The 21,254-nt window shown below is 43.3% G+C and overlaps 1 protein-coding gene across 2 annotated transcripts in view; it reads right to left on the minus strand.

Annotated features, from left to right (window-relative positions):
• Positions 1-21,254, minus strand: part of Wipf3 (WAS/WASL interacting protein family member 3) — an 80,059-nt gene that overhangs the window by 49,463 nt on the left and 9,342 nt on the right. For both annotated transcript variants that reach the window (XM_057776809.1, XM_057776801.1), the window contains exon 2: positions 3,915-4,064. In XM_057776809.1, coding sequence (XP_057632792.1) covers positions 3,915-4,007 — 93 coding nt within the window. In that variant the 5' untranslated portion in view covers positions 4,008-4,064. The remainder of the gene's footprint in view (positions 1-3,914; positions 4,065-21,254) is intronic.

A 21,254-nucleotide genomic window follows, 5' to 3' on the forward strand; every position in this document is an offset into this window, starting at 1 on the left:
CCCATGCAGCAAAAGAGAAATGATTTCTACAAAATGTTTATTGCCCAAATTAAGAATATAGAAATAAGAATTAGAACAATTACTAAAACACAGGTCCACAAGTGAGAAGGAAGTTCTTTTTGGTCCAATAACATTTTTCTGGGTTGCTATGCCAGCGCTAGAGCAAAAACATAGCCACTGATGATTTGCAAACAAATGAGTGCTCTTGTGCTCCCGTGAACGTTATTTGAATGCTGTGTCATTTTTATGTATCATGAAATATTTTTCTTTCAGTCTTCACCCCAGCTATTTGACTAAAAAGCACCTTGGTCACAGGCCAGGTTTGGACCGTGGGCTGCGGCTTGCCAGCTCTCTGCAGCACGGCCTGATTCTAGGTGGGTAAGTGCTTGCTTAGGCAGGCTAGGACCGCACTTCTTGCTGTGGGATAGCACATGGCTTGTGACATAAGGTCATCCTAGCGGAGATCCATTTTAGAAGCATCGTTCCCGGCGTGCTTAGAAGTGTTCTGTATGTAAGAAGGGCTGTGTGGGGGTGTTGCTCAGTGGCAGAGCCACTGTCTCCTACGAGTGGGTCATGGGTTGATCCCCAACATGTAAGAAAAGAGATGTAATCTCCGTGAGATTCTTAGAATCTCAACAGCATTCTTTCCCCCATCAACTCAAAATTTATTTATCATTATTAACGTGTGTGTGTGTGTGTGTGTGTGCGTGTGTAGATAAGAGAACAACTTTTGGGGGTCAGTTCTCTCATTCTGCGTTTCTGTGGGTTTTAAAAATCATACTGAGGCTTTGCCCAACAAGTGCTTTTTCCTCCTGGGTCATCTTGCTGTCCCTGAACAACTCTGAACTTGGTGCCTTCAGCATTCCTGGGTAATATTCCTGAATCAACTGTGCTTTAGAAATTATGTGCTAATTGGAGTATTATTTTTAATGAAGATCTAGCATGCTGTTTTGTGCATTGGGAAACAATTTTTTACTCTCCTGTAATTAAAATTTTTTTGATTTCTTTTTTGGTTACCATTACAAATTATTTCTTAATGTCATGTAATTATGTATTGTTTTTTTAGAATATCAGAAATGCTTATTACTTTCACAATTTTAGTATATATTTTATTTTTTAATTGAGAGTATTTTTTCATACAATATTTTCTGATTATGTTTTCCCCTCCTCCACTTCCTTCTAGATCCTCTCCACCTCCTCACCCAGCCAAACCCGCCCTCTTTTACTCTGACTCATGAGAATACAAACAGGCATCTAAAAATAATACTAATTACAAAACAAACACATAAACAGAAACAAAGAGTCAAAGAAAAATCACAAGAAACTTATACAGATGCTGAGATACATACATCTACACACACAGAAAACCCATAAAAACAAGATCAGCAGCCATGATAGACAAGCAAAGGATCTGTAAGGTTTAAAAAATGTTCAGACAAGAAAGTGTGACAAAAGCACCCCAGAAACCACCTCTGAGTTGGTCGTGTTGGCATCGACTGCTGGGCATGGGGCCCGCCGCTACGTGCGGCTTGTATGCCAGCGAGACTCCACTGGAGAGAACTAAGTTTTCCTCTGTGAGCTGTTAGAGATACTGGAGATAGCTAACGGATTAGAAGTGGGGGCTTGTGTCTTCTTCCTTTCATTAGAGATATTGGAGATAGCTAACGGATTAGAAGTGGGGGCTTGTGTCTTCTTCCTCTCGTTAGAGATATTGGAGATAGCTAATGGCTTCGAAGGGGGCTTGTGTCTTCTTCCTATCTCAGAGCTGGGACCCCAGCAGACAGATCTGTGAGTGCTGCCACAGTCTGTGAGTCCTGCTGTGTCTAGAGCTTCTTTCCTTGGTCTCTTCCTTCTTCACTGGCTCTCATCGTTAATTTCTTAAGAAAATGGCCTGGAATGAAACTGATCCTAGAGTACATTCATTTTTTAAGCTGTTTGATCGGTACCACAAAACTGCCTCCTAGGAAATCATAATTTTGCTCTCATTAAGAGTTCCAACACCCTGGTCAATTCTAAACCCTCCCATCGTCATCTTTTCTCACTATAGGTAAGATAAAGGGTGTTTCTATTTTTGGTATTTTTAGGTTTTGGAATAGTTGCATATAGATTTTAGAGAGTAAGCATCCAGAATTTAAAAATGTGAAATCCAAAATGCTCTAAATCTGAGAATCCTTTTACCTCTATCTGTTTTCCCATCATCCTTTTCATGTTGATCTATAAGAGCTCTGGAAACACCAAGGACATTAACTATTTTGCCTTTAATATACATGGCAAAGGTTTTCCAGATTGCAGAAGCTTATTTTAAAATACTAAAACTTACATAGCTATTTTCTGCTCTGAGTGACCTGTTCCCCCATGAGACACACATTTTAAAAGGGAATGAATGAGACAATGCAAAAAAAAATTAACCAAAGAATTTCCTAATGAAATATTAAATTTTATATCAGCTTATCAAATTTTATGATCTTTTCTATTTATGATGTAAATTACACAACCGATTTCACTATGTGCAATAGGCATGCTGTCGATACTCTTAAAAGTAATAACCATCTGGTCTACAGAGCTAGTTCCAGGACAGGCTCCAAAACCACAGAGAAACCCTGTCTCGAAAAAACCAAAAAAAAAAAAAAAAAAAAAAAAAAGTAATAACCATACATGCCATTTTCAGTTAACACTGTGTTACAATGCAGCTTTAATCTGTAGTGTAACATAAAAAATTAGTTGTCATAAACTATTATTTTTCACAAGTCTAAAATGTATTTTTGTGCATACCTTTGCGTAAATTCTTTTTGGTTACTTCAGGGTGAAATTCTTAACCACTTTTAAAAACAGAAACGGCCTGACTACATGATGATGTCCATGGGTTTATTGTTTCTTGTCTAGAACTCTCTAGAAAGAACTGTTCACCTTTTAGGAAACTCTAGATGTATATGTCACCAGCAGTGATTGTAAGAGGCTATTTCCCCAGATCCACTAACGACTTTTGACGTGTCTGTTTTTCCGGCTGTTGCATTTCTTCAGGGTCAGCAAATCTAGGATTCATGAATAGTTTCCCCTTCATCTTCTTATCTACAAACTGTTCCTCATCAAGTGGCGATGACCTTGACTTTGAGCATGCAAAGTTAAGTTCAGCAATGAAACTTCAATACTTATTTCTATTCTGTCTATAATTCCGTTTACTAGGCAGTATCTGAAGACATTTTTATTGCCACACTTAAGGGGTGATACTGGCATTGCACAGGTAGAAGCTGGGGATGTTGTTAAGTGTCCTAAAATGTACAGCTCCCCAGCTCCCTACCCCAGTTAGTTGGTCCCAATGTCACTGGTGCTGAGAGGTTGAATTTCTGTTCCAGAACAGAAGGTCTACTTTCCGTGGCCTTCTTCTAACACAAATCAAATGATTAAACTAAAAGCGTGTGGCCTGGATGGAAGTGGATTCGATTCATTGCTTCAGACGCAGGAAACATTGCCCCATTTCCTAACAGCTTTCACCCACATGTAACTTGCTGGACATAGAACTGGGCGACTGAAGCCAGGGTGTTATCATCACCTTTTGCATGACACCCCACATGCAAACTGACTTCTCAGTGTCTTATGGGCCTAACTTCAGCAGGACCCTCTCGGCCAGAGTTTTCACTGAGATGGAGCCTGGGGAAGCATGAGCCATGTGGTGGGAATTGAGGGGACTCATGGAGATTGAAATCAGGCGCAAATGAGACGTGTGGGGAGTAGTGTGGAGAAACAGGTAGTCCAGACTGATTAGACCCCAAAGCAGCCAGAGCCAGGATCCTAAGGTGTACACCCTGGCACGTGAGAGCCGGGATCACCTGCATTCCAACACCAAGTTCCCATACAAGATCATTCCAAGGCCAGAGAGCCACAGTAAAACAGAGAGAAAAACAAACAGGCCTTACCGGGGGCCCTGGTGGAGGGGGAGGGGGAGGAGCCCCCAGAGGTGGAGGAGGTGGGGGCGGTGGAGGTGGTGGCGGCGGAGGCGGCACCGGCATAAGTCACAGTGTTGGTGTCTCTTGCTTACGAATGGTCCCAAGAGAGTAGTTTCTGGCCTGCAAAAGAGAAAGGGATCGTGTTCAATTAGGTGTCTTTCGTAGGTCTTGTTGACACTTCCCCTCGTTCCTTAGTTCATCTGATTGTGCATTCAGACACTGAGCACTTACCGGAAGGGGGGCCTGTGCCATGTGCCCACAATGAGAAAAGTGGATAGATTCTAATTTGCTAATAAAACTGATGGAATTTACTCTTGAATCTCCACAGAAAGTGAATGTATAAACACGCACACACACACACGCACCACACACACGCGCGCGCACACACACACACACACACCCCTCATTCTAAAGTGGATTTCCGATGACTGACAATAGCCCATGGTTTTATCACTTTGAATGAGTTCCGCGTAGACATCATCTGTCATCTGTGTAAACAGTCAGAAAGACACTTGACCTTTGCTCGGTGTCACAAGCAGCCTCACACAGGATGCCAGCCTGAAGCACAATGTGGGAAGGGTGTTCACATCTCCCTGCCTCTTTCGAATCTGTCAGCTGCCCCTTTCCTTGCTGCTCCCTTATTGTCATTTTTTACATAGCTGTCTGGGTGTAGACATGTCACCTTTCCTGTGACACACAGAGCTTTTGGCAAGGTTCTGCAAATACAGTTCTGTTTCAAATGGTTAATACTGCAAGATGTCTGATCTCTAGATACAGGTATTTCTCTGCAACCCCTATCTAAGTGTGTGTAGTGTGTGCTTGCGTGTGTGTGTATATACGTGTGTGTACATGTATATACATCCTCAGTACTACAGAGGCAATAAACAACTATGAAACACAACACTGTAATGCTGTAACCATTGGTATTTCTCGTCACCTTTTACATGGTGCAGATCGAGTCAAGCGAGTCACAGTTCCCACAGCAACCCTTCACAAAAAGCAGGGCTGTCCTAATTTTTGTAGGTACATGCCTAACCTACATGGCTTTGGGCTTGCCGTGGCTAGTAGGGTGGTGAGGAGATAGAAAAAGGGACAGACACATGTGCAGACAAGCTGGGATCAGCTGGGCCATATGCTCTGATAGAGATGTCCCAGCAGGGATGGGAAACTCAGGGTGTTTATTGTATCTCACTGATAGAGGAGGCAGGTTTCTTGTTCAGTGCTGCACAAGGAGGCCAGTTAAGCTAATCTTGATAGGAGGTCTCTCTATAAGAGGGCAGTCTTATAAAGCAGTGATTTGATCCAAAAAGAGAAAGCTGTGGTTGATAGTTTCTGCATACACTGGCTTTAGCTAAACCATTCATTCTTGGTCCAGAGGAAGGCTTTGCCATTTCCATGGGTCTGAGGCATTGGGGTCCTTGACATGGCTGTGATCTTGTCAACTACACAATGCCCTCGGGACTTCATTTGCTCTCACAGTGTGCAAAGGAACATTTAGAGAAGTGAAACTTTTGCCACAAGTCACACACACACTTAGTAACAGGCAGACCAGATCCAGCTCAGTGGCTCAGATCCAATCTCTTTCCAATGTAACTTTTAGTTATTGTGAAAGGATATAACATAAAATTTTCCATTTTAACTGCTGTAAGTCAAATGTAATTTTCTGCCATCAAACAAACACACAAGGCTGTGCAAGCATGACTATTACCCATCCCCCAAACATTTCTACCATTCCAAACAGAACGCTGTACCCACTGAGCAGTTTGCCCTCACACAACCTGAGGCCCCTGGAAACCTACACGCTACATAGCCTGTATTCTTTACTTACGTGGACCCATGACATTGCCATCTCTCTGGCGCTGATATTTCACGTAGCACAATGATTTTTATGTTCGCTCATGTTTCAGCATGTATCAGAAATGTGTTCCCCAATCACTACATTGTACGCCTATATCATACATGTCCCAGTGGACAGCTGGTTACCTCCCTTGTAAAGGCGCCTTATGAAAAGCGCTGCTATGATCACCGGTGCACAAATACCTCTGTAAGACTGCTTTCAGGGTGGGGGAGACGGCCTAGTGGGGAAAGTGACTGCCAACAAGTCTGATTTCAGTTTCTGGGACCAACTCCTACAAGTTGTCCTCTGACCTTGGCACATGTGTCATGGCACACATGAACCACCACCACCACCACACACACACACAAAACCTTACTGTCAGTTCTCTTAGGCAAATATTCAAGCATGGAATGGCTTATTGTGTGACACTTGCTCCTCTTCAGCAAGGTTAAGAATCCTGCAGAATAAATGTTACCAAATGCATATCCAAGTATGCCTTTTATAGTTTTCCTGGTGCGTGACCTAATATTTTCCCTTAAACAATGGGCCTGAGAGTCACTATTACTGCTCTTTCCTTATTAGTTAAAAGGACAACAAAAGGCTGAGGCCACTCCTCAGAGTCCACGTAATAAAGCCACAGGAAAAGTGAGCAGATCGTGGAGGACACTAGACAGTGGGAGAAGAACCAAAGCAGTGCCACTGTTCTATCTGTGGTCTAGCACCCGCAGCAGTGCTGGGGCAGATACAGCTGGCATTCCATAGGCTGGGTGCTGTGTTCTATTCGTGGTCTAGCACCTGCAGCAGTACTGGGGCAGACACAGCTGGCATTCCGCAGTATGAGTGCTGTGTTCTATTCGTGGTCTAACACCTGCAGTAAAGCAGGGTCAGACACAGCTGGCATTCTGCAGACTTGGTGCTGCGTTCTATTCATGGTCTAGCACCTGCAGCAGTACCAGGGCAGATACAGCTGGCATTCCGCAGACTGAGTGCTGTGTTCTAGGCATGGTCTGGCACCTGCAGTAGAGCAGGGTCAGACACAGCTGGCATTCTGCAGGCTGGGTGCTGTGTTCTAGGCATGGTCTAGCCCCTGCAGTAGAGCAGGGTCAGACACAGCTGGCATTCTGCAGGCTGGGTGCTGTGTTCTAGCCATGGTCTAGCACCTGCAATACTGCAGGGTCAGACATTCCTGGCCACAATATAACTTTTTATTCAATGGCAAAAATATTTTCAATAAACATGTGCATCAGGAATGGTTGGCAGAAATATTAACAGAACAAGAGAATATAGCATGGCCCTGGCACCTCAGAGCCTCATCTGGGGAACACAAGAGGATGAAGACTTGTTTTCTCTGGTGAAAACCTGAAAAAAAAGTTATTTGGAAATTAACTAAAAGCATAAAAATTCTGTTTACCTAATAGTTTACTATTTACCTAGAGAGAAATGATAAAGGCAACAGTTTTAAAAACTACAACAGGGCTAGCTAGGAAAGCTCCAACTTCATTTCCCAGCCTCCTTTGCAGTTAGGTTGAACCACGTGGCTGAGATGTAGCAAATAGAAAAGAAGCAGAAGAGACCTACTGGACTGCTTGATTTGCTCAGGAGATGGGTTTCTAACCCACTTTCTGTAAGGTCACATGCCAAAGATTTCTTAAGACTTAACATACATAAAAGAACTCAAACTTCTCTGGTATTAAGATATGAGGTTTTAAAGTTCATTTATAATACCCACCACCTTGTATAGGAACTTAAATCAAACTAGTAATGTAGTTGTGTTCTATAAAGTTGCCATGGACACTGCATGTGATTATAGTGATATTTCATTCGTATTTTAATAAGAAGCTTGCCTGAAGATCAGAGAGTAAAACAGCCCTGCTGGTCAGCCTTACAGACCAGGCAGTGGTGGCACACACCTTTAAACCCAGGAGCCACACCGGTTTGCCATAGAAACTTGGAGGCAGTGGTGCACTAGAGAGGAATATAAGACAGGAGGAGACAGCTCTCACTCACAGTCTCATTCTGAGGATTTCCAGAGGCAGGATCGCCATTTCAGACTGAGGCAGAGGTAAGAGCCAGTGGCTGGCTGCTTTTCTTTTCTGACCTTTCTCTGGGATTGTATTGATTGTGCTACATGTGCCGGTGAAGTTCATGTGAGGGTGTGACAGGGCCCGAGGACTCCTAGATTATTTACGGGAGTATACAGGGTACTTCCGACAACAGTAACATTTGAATCCATAGTCTCAGTACAGACTTCCTCTCCTACGGGGGTGGGCATCATGGCTTCCACTGAGGACAGAATAGAACAACAGAACTCACAGCGGCAGCACTGCGGTTGGGGTCTGAACAAAGCCTGCATCACACACACACTCTCTCGAAGGGCACTCACAGATTCCTTGCGGTTCAGAACACCCTATAGCACTGAGGCACTCAGCTCAGGCACACCTTTAAACGCCAATGGCACAGGCACTAAGTAAACTGTGAAAGGAGGCCGGGAACACTCGAGTTGGGGCCTTCAATCATCATGACTTCCCTCCTGCTTAGGCATTACCACAAAACACCCGGGAGTACTGGAGCAGACTCAGTGAGTCTGTAAAAATAAGGGTCAGCTTGAGATGGGGCGCTGGTTGGTCATCTATGGATTCTGTCTACTGACTCTCCTTGAGCTGTATAAGTTTCTAACTCCCCAGAGTGTGCCCGGCACAATTCTAGGGATTGGAAGCCATTGCTCCATCAAACCTTCCCACCAATCAGACGGTACATGCAACATTGCTCTGCAACAGATAGCCCGATTTGACTTCAGCTCATGCAGTTTCTACCAACTTCCCAAAGACCATAGATGAGAGTCGACCTCTGGTCTAGGATACACATCCCCCACTCTGACTCCTCCACATCTTTCATTAAACTTAACAGTTTGGATTACTTATGTTGCTTTGATTTGCAAAGATTTAAAAATGCTTTTCGGGCCAAGAAAGAAAGGAGGGCCCACAGGGTGAGACTAATTCCTTGCTTCCCTCTCCCTCTGTGCCCTTGTTCTTCACCTGGCTTTGTCCCGGGGAACTGGGGAGCAATTAGGCACCTGACTGGGACTCAGCCTTGCTGAAATCACAGGGCATAATTTCCCAAAGTTTGCGATTAAAGGATATTTTTATGTGCGGTGCTTCATGACTGTGGAGGCTTTTTCTTGACAGATGAATCATTATGGGATTTTCTAGAGAAGCGCTTGTTAGAATCTGACAGTTAAGAATACCAAGCCCCAGGAAGTCATGGGTTGCGCTGCCAGTCAGCTCTTTGAGGCTTCATGCTCTCCACTAAAAGTTTATTTTGTTCTAAAATTTATTCAAACTGCATAAGATATTAAGAAGGACAGATATCCAAAGGCTTTTATACTCTCTTTCAACTCATGAAATAACAAAAAAGCAGCATTTACACACAAACTAGTGGTTTAAACACGAGGGAGCGTGGAGGGGTATAGATTGCCCCGTGCTTTTTAGGAGACTTAGATATGGGAGCAGCGCTGGCTTGAGACTCCCACAGACCTGGTTCCCAGTCTGGTTGCCTTCCTCCCAGGCTACATTTTATATAGAAAACCAGTGCTCCAAGGCTTCATTCTTAGCTGAAACAGAGTCCACAGGACAGGGTCTGCATAAGATTATCACACAGGTTCCAGCACACACGGGCCGCACTCAGAACCACTGCCACAAAAGCTAGGATGCCCAGCATGAAAGGAGGACGGTAAATGCTCCAATGGAGGCTGGAATAGCAAAGAAGGCATCTGCCTCTCAGTCGGGGCGGGGCGGGGCGGGGGGGCATAATAAACAAACCGTTGGCGGAACTGACTGAGTATTCAGCAGGCAAACAGGTGGCTCTGAGATATGTCCTGGTAACAGGAATGACAGGAAAGCATGGGGACAAAAGTGTCTGCCTGTGAGAAGAGAAGGGCAGGGGCTAAGGACACACAGGCTTGTCTGGTACTCACCACTCTGTAAGAGTCTCTTACCTGGGATGGGGTGGATGTTTGTCTTGTGGTCACACACAAACTTCAAACACATTCTCTATAAAATACAAGAAACTCCCTGTAGCATGAGCGCCAGCCAGAAGCCAGGACCCCCTTTCCAGCACTCCTTATAAGTAGAAAGCAGGCTGTGGCCACAGACTCAAACAATTATAAAGAGGCTAAGGGGGCAAGGCCTGGGTGTGGTGTGGAGGTCCTCACTCAGCACACAATAACAACTGGTTCTGTTCAGGAATGCAAGCACAGTATTGGCCAGAACTTCTTCCTCTCTCCAGAAGAAAAACCGCCCTAACCACCCTTTCAGATGTTTTTTTTTCTTTTTTTTAATTCAATTTTGAAATCTGGGTAAGTACAGTACAGTTTTCCTTCGGTATCTGAAAGGGTCGGTTCCAGGAACTCCCATGGATATCAAATTCTCAGACGTGCAAGTCCTTATCTTTATTATGTGTAGTTTATTTGCGGGTAACCTACAAACAGCCTTGGGATATTCTAGGTCATCTCTACACTATCCATAATGCCTAGTACAATGCAAATTCTGTGCAAACAGTTGTTTGGGAATAATAACAGTTGGGAATAATGGCAATGGGAGGAAAAGATGGACAGGTGGGTTTGTGTGCGTGCGCACTGTGTGCGTGCTCAGGACAGATGCTGTGTTTTCAATCAGTGGTTGGCTTAGTCAGCAGATGCAGAGTGCATGGGTGTAGCTGGCGGTCTGCAATCCGTAAAGCAACTGTGATGGAGGAATTACTTTCATTTAATAAAGAAACTGCCTTGGCCCATTTATAGGCCAACCCTTAGGTGGGTGGAGTAAACAGACAGAATGCTGGGAGAAAGAAGCCGAGTCAGGAGTCGCCATGATTCTCCCACTCCAGACAGACGCAGGTTAAGATCTTCCCTGGTAAGCCAGCTCGTTGTGCTACACAGAATATTAGAAATGGGTTAGATCAATATGTAAGAGCTAGCCAGTAAGAGGCTGGAGCTAATGGGCCAAGCAGTGTTTAAAAAAATACAGTTTCCGTGTAATTATTTCGGGGCATAAGCTAGCCATGTGGGCGGCCGGGTGCCGGGGACGCAGCCCCACCGCTCCTATTACAACACAACTGTATATGCCCCAGTGGCCAACAGAACCTGTGGGTCACACAGCTCATACAAACTGCCGTAGGAGAAACTCTCTCTGGCGAGCTCCGGTTGCACGGGGTGGGGACCCCTACCTAACACAGGTGGTATATACAATCCCTCTGTCACCCCCGGGTCCCCTTCTTTCTTTCTTTGTATGACCAGCCATCTGTGTCCACTCAGAATGAGAGTTTGAGAATAAGGTTTTCCTACACTGCCCCCCTCCCCGTCTTAACACTTCTCCTTTGCGTTTCTTCAATTTGTTGGCTCTGAAACCAGATGGAAGGATAGTGGTGTGTTTCCTCTGAACTAGAGGAGATGAATGAATCCCAGGAGGTGATCCACACTTATGCTTCACTTCAGCGGGCTGTCATATCCAAGGACCAGTCACTAGAGTGTAGTGACCACAAAGACCCTACAGCCCGGACAGCCAACTCCTAACCTCTAGGAAAACGCGGTGAGATGAAAAATCCTCAGAATACCTGTGGAGAATTCCTATCAATACAAACTAACCAAGGGATTTTATGATGTAAAGCTGGTCTCCAGGTGACCTCCAGTCACTTCCTGTTGCCACCCCATCTGCTACGGAGCAGATTCTCTGAGCAGCCTCCCCAGCACCTCCCCTAGCCCACTCTCTCCCCTAAGATCGATTTCTCACTGGCCTCTTGTTTGTTCTCCATGATATATGATTGCTATGAATATTTGCGTTTTTGAGAGGCAACTTTGAGATAGGGTCCACTGACCTGAGTGACATGGCCCGCAGGTGTGGGTCCATTCAACCTTGACTAAAGGTCAGAGAGTTAGAATTTAACTTCTGTTCCTTCAGGGTTATTGTCAATAGGTGTGGCTAATATCCAGCCCTGATATTTCGGGTATTAAAAAGTAGATCTGTTTCTACTTCAAACAAAAGTCTAAGGATCCAACTAAGTTCCTACTCCCTTAGGGAAATAACTCTGGATTCCACCCAGGGAGTGGCTTGCCTACAGAATGTTTAAGTCTAGGGTATGAGCATGACTTGTCTTCTGGCAAAAGAATGTTAACTAAGAGTGTAACCCATAATCCTTCAACTGGTCTGTTCATTCCTTGTATCATGTTAATGCAGTTTTTTTTTTTTTTAAAATCTTACTTCTACCTTTTAGGGTCGAGGTATTCAAGCAAATGGAAATTAAATACGGGCGATTTTCAGTACTCACTGGAACTCCCTCCCGGTACTATCCTGTGCTTCTCTTTGTGACTTTCACTCACGTCTTCATGCTCTATACTGATTTTTCTAATCTCCATGGCCCGACCCTGGTAAGTGGTACCTGACACCTGAGTAAGAAGGGTTACAGGGTAGGGGTAATGAACAGTATATGATTTAAAAAATTCATGATTAAGAAAATATGCTAGATACACACTTACCCACACCCCCACACAAATTTTCAGCAAAAGGAACAAAGTCATATCACTTGCCAAATAATGGGTGGAGATAATCATATTGATCAAATTATATCAACCTCAGGGGGAAAAAATCGGGTTTTCTCATTTGTGTCTCCTGGGATTCTGTGCAACTGTGTAACAATCATGTACGTGCATATGACATGGCATTAGGAGTAAACCTGTCTAGGGGACAGAGGGGCCTAATGGGGAGGAAGGGGTGAGAAAATGGGGACAGAGGGTATAAGGGGAATATACTTAATATATATATTCGGAGGAACACTTTTAAAAAATCTGAGCTGTATTATTTGAGATAAAGTGAGGCAGAGAACCCAGCCACAGCTTGCAGCAGATACCTTTCCTAGAACTTTCCACATAGTGGTACTTAGGTCGCTTTGTGGAATTCACACAGAGCTCTGTCCAAACCCACACTTCAACCTTCTCAGCACTAAACTGGTCTTAGTGTCTGGTCTAAGCTGTCTGCAGATGACTTTACAGTTTCTATGACACCCACATATCACCTGAACTTTTATGTTTAGCAATTGCTACGAATCAACTCGTGTCTTTAGATAAATCCTTTAAGTTTGACTGCAAATGCCAAGGTAAGAGCATCTACTATAAGCAGACGTTAAGGGTAAGAATAAACACAACCATTATCAAACCGTGATGTTTATCCATCTGCCCCTCAAACTCATCTCAAATTTCCCAGGGTAGTCCAAGCTGAATCATTGGGAGGAGAGGCCTAGGGCAGAGGTCACTCACTTTCAGAGAGGACGAACACAGGGTCTTGTTTTTAACAAGTTCTCCTTCCTATTCTCCCAGGACAGATCAACCCTGCTGTGCTGGAAACCACACTCTGAGGGACTCTCTGGTGGAAGCTTGCAAGCAAGGCAGCATCTCTGCCAGACCCACAGGACCAGCATCAATCCCAGTATCTTCCCAGGAAGGGATGTAAATGCTGCCTAAGGCCGTCTGAGCCTAGGGTACTGAACACTGACTCATAACCACAGGCTGGGTCCTCTCTGAGAAAACTGGGTTTTTCATAGATTCACTGATTTTCAGCAGGTTGGGATCACGCAGATGGCAGATTGTACTTAGAGCTGGAAATGATGAAGGCAGGGGTAAGGAAGGATGCCTGCCCCATGTCAGAGGGGCCATAGGAAGGGCTGCAGCTCCTGAAAAACATCGCCTGACATCAGCTCTGGAGCTCTGCCTTGCAAATGCTCCAGTCAGTCTCTAAGTACTGAACAAACATAGGTTCATCTTCAGGAATTCTAAAGCGATACATTTCTTAGCCACAATCAGTACAAAACTCAGTTTCACACCCGAAAAGAGCTCATAAATTAACTTCCTTTTATTAGACTCTTGCTGAAATTCAAATTGGATACCAGCTCATTCATTGAGTTCTTTATAATATTTGAACAGCACCTGGTGAAGGGAAAATTGGAGATATTGATAATATTCACCATGACTCAAGCTCATAATAATCATTGTGTGTGTGGCTCCCAAGGGTGAGAAATGTTGGTTTCCTGTCTTTTTTTTCTAGCTTTGAGTTGACTAAAAGAAGAACTGGGCTCATTAAAAATACATTAATCACACACTTGTAAGAAAGTTTCACTTTATGTAATAGCTATGCTTCTGAAAAGTGCACCCTGACTTTTAAAAAACAGAGCCCACCTTGTGCATTAACACAGTCAATTCATTTTTCATTCTAATATAGTCAGTTGCTTTATAAAACTAATGGCTGCCCCTTCAGTTTGTGATGTGAGGTTTTACTAGGAAAGTGCTTTTAACTTCACAGCTAGGTAGCACCTCTTCCCTGGGAACTGTGAATTATGCAGAATGCTGTTCTTTGAGGTAACATCATGTGGACTAGAGGTGGCAATGGGCATCACAGAGGACATACATACCCTTTCCTTTGAGTGCATCTGTATATCTTTCAATTTCTAGGATTCTCTCTCTCTCTCTCTCTCTCTCTCTCTCTCTCTCTCTCTCTCTGTGTGTGTGTGTGTGTGTGTGTGTGTGTGTGTGTGTCTGTCTGTCTGTCTGTCTGTCTGTGTATGGGCATATGCATGTAAGTGTAGTGCCAGCAGAGACCAGAGTACTGTGGGATAGTGCTCTTGTATACTGTAAAGATTTGTCGCTTATATTGGTTTAATAATACGTTGATTGGCCAGTAGCCAGGCAGCAAGTATAGGTGGGGCACCAGATGAGGAGAATTCTGGGAAGAGGAAAGGCAGAGTGAGTCACCAGCCAGATGCAGAGGAAGCAAGATGAGAATGCTGCACTGAGAAAAGGTACCAACCCACGTGGCTAAACATAGACAAGAATTATGGGTTAAGTTGTAAGAGCTAGTTAACTATAAGCCTGAGCTAATGGGCCCAACAGTTTATAATTAATATAACTTTGTGTGATTATTTGGGTCTGGATATCCGGGAAATGAAAGCACAGTCTCCATCTACACCAGAAGTGTCAGATTTCTCCCTGGAACTGGAGTTACGGGTGGTTAGAGCTGGGAGCCTAAGGCATCCTCTTAAGAGCAGTAAGTGCTGCTCTTAACCACTAGCTATCTTTCCTAGTGTGCCTATTTATTACAGAGAAAAGCAATTCTGTTTTTTAATGATAACTAAGTGAGAATGATACAGCTTTGGAGACATTATCCCTGCCATAGAAATCCAGAGAGATAATGTAAGACCTAAAAGTTTATACCCAGCTAAACTGTCATTGCAGCAAAAAGACAAGTGTAAAAAATTTTTAAATATGCCAAATTCGAGTTCCTGAATTTATACTGATAGTAGTATACAGGAAAAATCTGGGTCTATGGTTAATATAGTATTACTGCCATTTTGGAGGGCCCACTTTCTCTTCCAAGTTCCCACTTAGTTTTCAGTTTTTCCTATATCGCACATCTCTTATTTGTGAGATCTTGATAAGTATGGGTGTGGGACATGTATGTCTTTTCATCTTTAAGATTATATCCATTTTTAATTTTGTACAGAATGGGAACAGAAACAGGATCATGATGATGGAGAGGAGAAGATCTTAAGGGTGAGGAGAGGGGCACAGAGAGGGGGAGGCTGTGTTTTATGATTTGTGAATGGCAAGGAAGGACATTTGGGCATGAGCAGAATAGAAAGAGGGGCAGGGAGGGTAGGAGGGGTGATGCATAGGAACAAAGCAGTTCTAACTTTAAAAATAATAGAGAGGAATGCAACTACTATCCACAACAGTAACACAGAAGGATATAACCAGCAAGAGCTATCAGGAGAAAAGGAACACAAAATGAAGAATACATGCACATCCATTCCTCGGCTGTTACACAGAGAGGCAAAATACCTTTGAAGTGAAACAATCATATATATTCAAGAATAAAGGTATATGGAAGATGTAACTGTAAATACTGGAAAAATTAAGGCAAGTGATCCTATCAGCTAACACTGGGTAACAAAAGAAGATTTCAAAAGGAACGGGAGGATCAGCAGTTGGCGTTGCCTATGGAGGAGCAGCTGATAGTCACTACATTAAAAACACACAAGCAAACTATTACCCAGAGCATCCAGATTAGAGTTAGCTAGAGAGGCATTTGGAAAAACTTAAAACAGAGTCTACCTTTAGGTAGAATATGGAAACAAAACAAATTTTAAAAGTTCATTAAATGGCATATAAAAAAGCAAATTTAGCAGTAAAAACTAATCAGAACAGAATGGAAATAAAAGTAAATGCATCTGTCCATCAAAACATGAGATAAGCTTACCTTCCAGGCTACTGAGGACACTTTCAGGTTGCACTGAAATCTGCCTATGAGCTGTCTAAAAGGAGCACACCAAATCAGCAAAAGTTGAAAAACCTAAATAAGGGTTCTATACCATGGTGAAGATATAACATGCAAAAAATGAGTTAGCATCAGAAACATGAACTACAAATCAGCAGTGACCAAACCAATAAAGCAAAATTGCAAACAGTCTGTGGTAGGTCATTTCTACAACTCCTGCACTCAGGAAGCAGAGGCAGGAAGAGCACAGGTTTGAGGCCAGTCTGAGCTATAAGGTGAGACTCTTAAGAAAACAAACAGACCAATTCTAGGACCGAAAATAGGCACAGAATCACAGTGCTTCAGCTGCAGCTATGCAAGGAAAAATCACCTAACCAAAAGGCAGGAATACAACAGAGAAAAGGCTCTCCTCAGAATCCTAATACTGAAGACATACAGGGAACATCTTCAAAACGGCAGCAACAGAAAGTGCTGAGACCTAAACGACCAATTCAATGATCCTGAGAATTAAAGTTATGACAGATGGGACACTGCCAAAGCACAGGCTGGAGCACATCACAACTGTCAACAATGACACTGATGGACAGAAGGACAGATAGCCCCTAAAGAGTGTGAGGACAACAGCTCTGCTAAGGGCAACAGAGAGAAAAGAAATGACTTTTTTTGTGAATGAAAACCAGATATCTAGAAATATGGAAAACATCAGAAATCAAAAGAGCAATTTTCTAAAAGATCAGTAAATACAAAGAACGGGAAGGAAAGACTTAGTGACAACCATACAGATGCTAGAAGTTTCTGCTCTAATCTGAAAACACGGATTAAAATAGATGGCTTTCTATTACAATATGAATTAGGAAAGTAACCAAGACAAGAGAGGGTGGAACACAGTAAATATGTCAAATATCTGCTGTCAATTACAGGAAGGCTGTAACGTGGGATTCCCCAGCTGCTAGGGGAAGAAGTTAACTACAGGAAGCCAGCAGACCCAAAGGCGAGATGGACAGACCCTAAACCCCAAAGTACTAGCCAATATCACTTATAAGCAAGATCTAAGAAACATAAATAAGCAGATTTTGGCAACATTTAAAGTAAAACCCATCAGCCAAGTCTAGTTCAAAGGCAAGGGCATTTCAGCCACATGTTGGCGCACACCTTTAGTCCTAGCACTTGGAGCCAGAGGCAGGCTGATCTCTTGAGATTGAAGTCAGACTGGTCTACAGAATGAGTTCCAGGACAGCCAGGGCTATGTGGAAGACCCTGCCACAAAGAGCCAAAGACAGGGACATACCAAGGCAAAAACACCTTCTGACAGAATTTCTCATTGTCAGCATTACGGGCTATGAGGGTGGAAGGTGCTTGCTGCATGATCCTGAAAACCCAAGTTCCATCCCTGGAACCCACGACAGCTGAGTTCCATCCCTAGAACCCATGATAACTGAGTTCCATCCCTAGAACCTATGACAACTGAGTTCCATCCCTGGAGCCCACACAGTTGAGTTCTATCCCTGGAACCCATGACAGCTGAGTTCCATCCCTGGAACCCACAACAGCTGAGTTCCATCCCAGAACCCATGACAACCCAAGTTTCATGCCTAGCACCCAAGCAAAAGTAGGATTGGAGAACCAACTCTACAAAGCTGTCCTCTGACCTCTGCAGGAGTGACAGGCCAAACATACCCACACACAAATCGTACTTTCCTGCATACAATGATAATAAATAGAATTATTTCCTTAGCTGTCACCTGATTAAAATCGCACAAAATATGTCATAGTAAATGATGAAAGACTCAATGGATTCCAATTAAAGTCAGGAACAAATCAGGAATGAATATGGCTGTCACTACCCGATGTCATCACTCTAGGGGTGGGAGGAGTCAATTCAATTATAAAAGAAATAAAGCATATGTATTAGTTAGAAAAGAAGCTCACAAAAAAAAAAAAAGAAAAGAAGCTCACTTGCCACCCCCTCAATAATATGGCAGTGCATATGGAAAGCCTAAGAGAATCAGTAGGGAAATAACTATGAATCATAAGAAAAACGTCAACACCAATAAGCAAAATCGCAGCGTTTACCTCTGAGTGCAGAAATAGCTGCTGGAATACTGCAAAGAGACAGCTGTGCTCACAAGTCAGCCTGAGAATATGGAACAGAATATAAGAGATGACCGGGTAAGACAAGGCTGAGCAACAGAGGCAACACTGAAAAAACACACTTTACTTTCCAGCAGAAAGACCGAACACCAGACAAATGTTAACTCGGTCCGTGTTGTGCTATAAACTTCAGTGACCTCGGTGAAAATACCAACTTGTTCACTTTTCCAAACTGGGCAGGAGACTCTGAAGTTCACATGCAAACCTCAAGTCCTTGGATAATAAAAGGGTAAAGCCACATCACTGAGAAGAACAGAGAGTTATCTGGGTAATTAATCTGAAAGCCACAAACAGATCAATTTTTAGAAGATTTGGCCATATTTTTTAAGACACTGCACGTAGGAGGGAAAAGAAAGATATGTTACTCAATAAAAACTATTGAGGAAACTGGATAACTAGAAACATAGATGAATGCAAGACTTGCCTTGGCTTAACATAAAATCCAAAGTACTAAAATTTTAACTTCTGAAAGAGAAAACTATCATGATATGAAAAATAGAGGAGATTAAAAAACCCTTCAAGGTGAGGTGTGGAGAAGACTGCCCAGTAGGTAAAAGCTCTAGCAAGCAATGAAGCAGCGGAGACCCAAATTTGTATCCTCAGCTCCCACGTAAGAAACTGGTCATGTCTGTGTAGCCCCAGCACTGGGGCGGGGACAGGAGGATTCTGGCCAGTCTAGACAACAAGGTGAGTTTCGGCATCACTGAGAGTCCCTATCTCAAGGGATTAATGCTGACAGCAATAGAAAACAACATTGATGCCATCCTTTGGTCTCTGCATACACACACAGGTGCACACACCAATACATTCATATGCATGTGTCATGCACAGGTGTGTCACACACACATGCATATGTACACATACATGCACACCCCACAACCTATACATACAACAGAAACACACAAACTTTCAAGATAGGGTTTCTCTGTGTAGCCCTGGTTGTCCTAGAACTAACTGTAGACCAGGCTAACCTTGAACTCACAGAGATCCGCCTGCCTCTGCCTCCCGAGTGCTGGGATTAAAGGCATGTGGCACCATCGCCCAACCAGTAAGTCCTTTTAAAAACCATAAGAAAATGTTTCTGCAGTTAATAAGTATATAAGTACATGAACCACAACATCCAAGACAAACATCATTACAAATTTGAGAAAAACCAGGAAACTGAAACAAGCACACCACAAATTAGGGGAAATTGTAGCAAATTAAAATTACGGTAAAATGGCTTTATTTTCCAGACAAAGAGTTATAAATTTGTAGTAAAAATCAATGATGTAATAAAAATATGCAAGCGGCCTAAACAGATCATAGCTAAAGCAAAAGCATAGGTGACATTAAAACACATCAAAGATGCTCAGCATTATTCCTGAGAAAATGTGCGTCAAAGTCACAAGATACTGCTGTGTGCCCATCAGATCAGAGCTGAATAAGCACACACTTGAAACAGTGATGTGGGGGGTGGGGTTTGGGGGTGTCACCACTCGCTCTCATGCACTGACTAGAGAGAGTGGGGGGGGTCACTCCCTCTCACGCACTAGACAGATAGCAAGTGTCTCTCTTCTGTGCTGGAGAGAGTGGAGGGGTCACTCTCTCTCTCTCTGGAGTGGGAGGTCAAATCTATCAAACTTTTACATATGTTTTCCAATTTTAGGACTTTATCTTTGGGACACACCCATACTCATGAGAAACAGTATTTTTTAAATAGCAAACGACCAGATATAAAGTGTGTGTTCTCTTATCAACCGGATATTAAGGTAATTCATACCTGAGATGGTTAACTAGATAGTTGCTAAACAAGAAGCTAGTGGACTCCAGGTGTGACATTTGGCATGGTCTCCAGGTTATAGTAAGGAAAAAAAAAAAAACAGTCAGCTGCAAACGCCCACAGTCTGAGTAGGTTTCCATTTATGTTGTGTATTTACAGCCATGTTTTTGCTTACACATGTAGGAAGTGTCTGGAACAACACAGGGCAGCTGGGTGACCTGAGAATCCTCCGCACTGTGCACTCTTTTGTATGTCCGAAGCATCCGTGCAATGTTACCTGTTTCCAAACTAAGACCATGAATGAATCGATTAAACAAGAGCCTTGCTGGCTCTGGGCTTCTTATTTGGAACTGTGAAGCTTTTTTTTTTATTTTTTATTTTTTATAAGCTTCACGCAACCCAAATCAGGAGACTTCTGTGCCTAAACAGGAAGTATAGATGAATACGGGGGAAGAAAATCAAAGCAATATCTACAGTGTGCCAAGCTCTGCGGTTGAGCCTCATGGCCAGCTCCTCTGAGGATACCCACACAGTCATTACCACCCACAGGGTCAGGGGGCTAGTCAAGCAGGCTAGGAAAATAGGCAGAGATGGAATAAAAGCACTCTCCCAGCGTGGCTCATGGCCCTGTCCGGAAGCGAGGTCAGGGCAGGAAGCATCAGGAAGGAACTGAAGCAGAAGCCTTGGAGGAATACTGGTTGCTGACTTTCTCCCCAGGGCTTGCTCAGTTTGTTTGCTTCTTCATCCCATGGTCACCTGCCTAGGGATGGCACTCCTCACCTACACCAATGGTCTGGACCCACTTACATCAATCACTAATCAAGAAAATGCTGCAAAGACTTGCCTACAAGTCTGTCTTATATAGGCATTTTTATAATTCATGTTCCTTCTTCCCAGATAACCCTAACTTGTATTAAATTGTTAAACTGACAAAAAAAAAACCAACACCACTAACAACAAAAAACAAAAACAAACAAAAAACCTAGCAGCCAACACACGGCCGTTTCAGAAATTGTTGGAAATTCTGTCTTAATCCCAAGCTTAAATTCATTACTTTATCTTATTTTTAAAGACAGGGTCTCACTGTGTAGCCTCGGGTGACCTAGAATTCCATATGCAGGCTAGGATCACTACATGAAATGAATAAATCCAAACAGCAATTTTTAAAGTCAAACATTTGATAGACTCTGGGGGGATAAATAGGCCCCGTGTTCCCGTAGGAGCAGAAACCAGCAAAGCACTGCAGT

Source organism: Chionomys nivalis, chromosome 1, assembly GCF_950005125.1.
Source record: "Chionomys nivalis chromosome 1, mChiNiv1.1, whole genome shotgun sequence".
Taxonomy (NCBI): Eukaryota; Metazoa; Chordata; class Mammalia; order Rodentia; family Cricetidae; genus Chionomys; species Chionomys nivalis.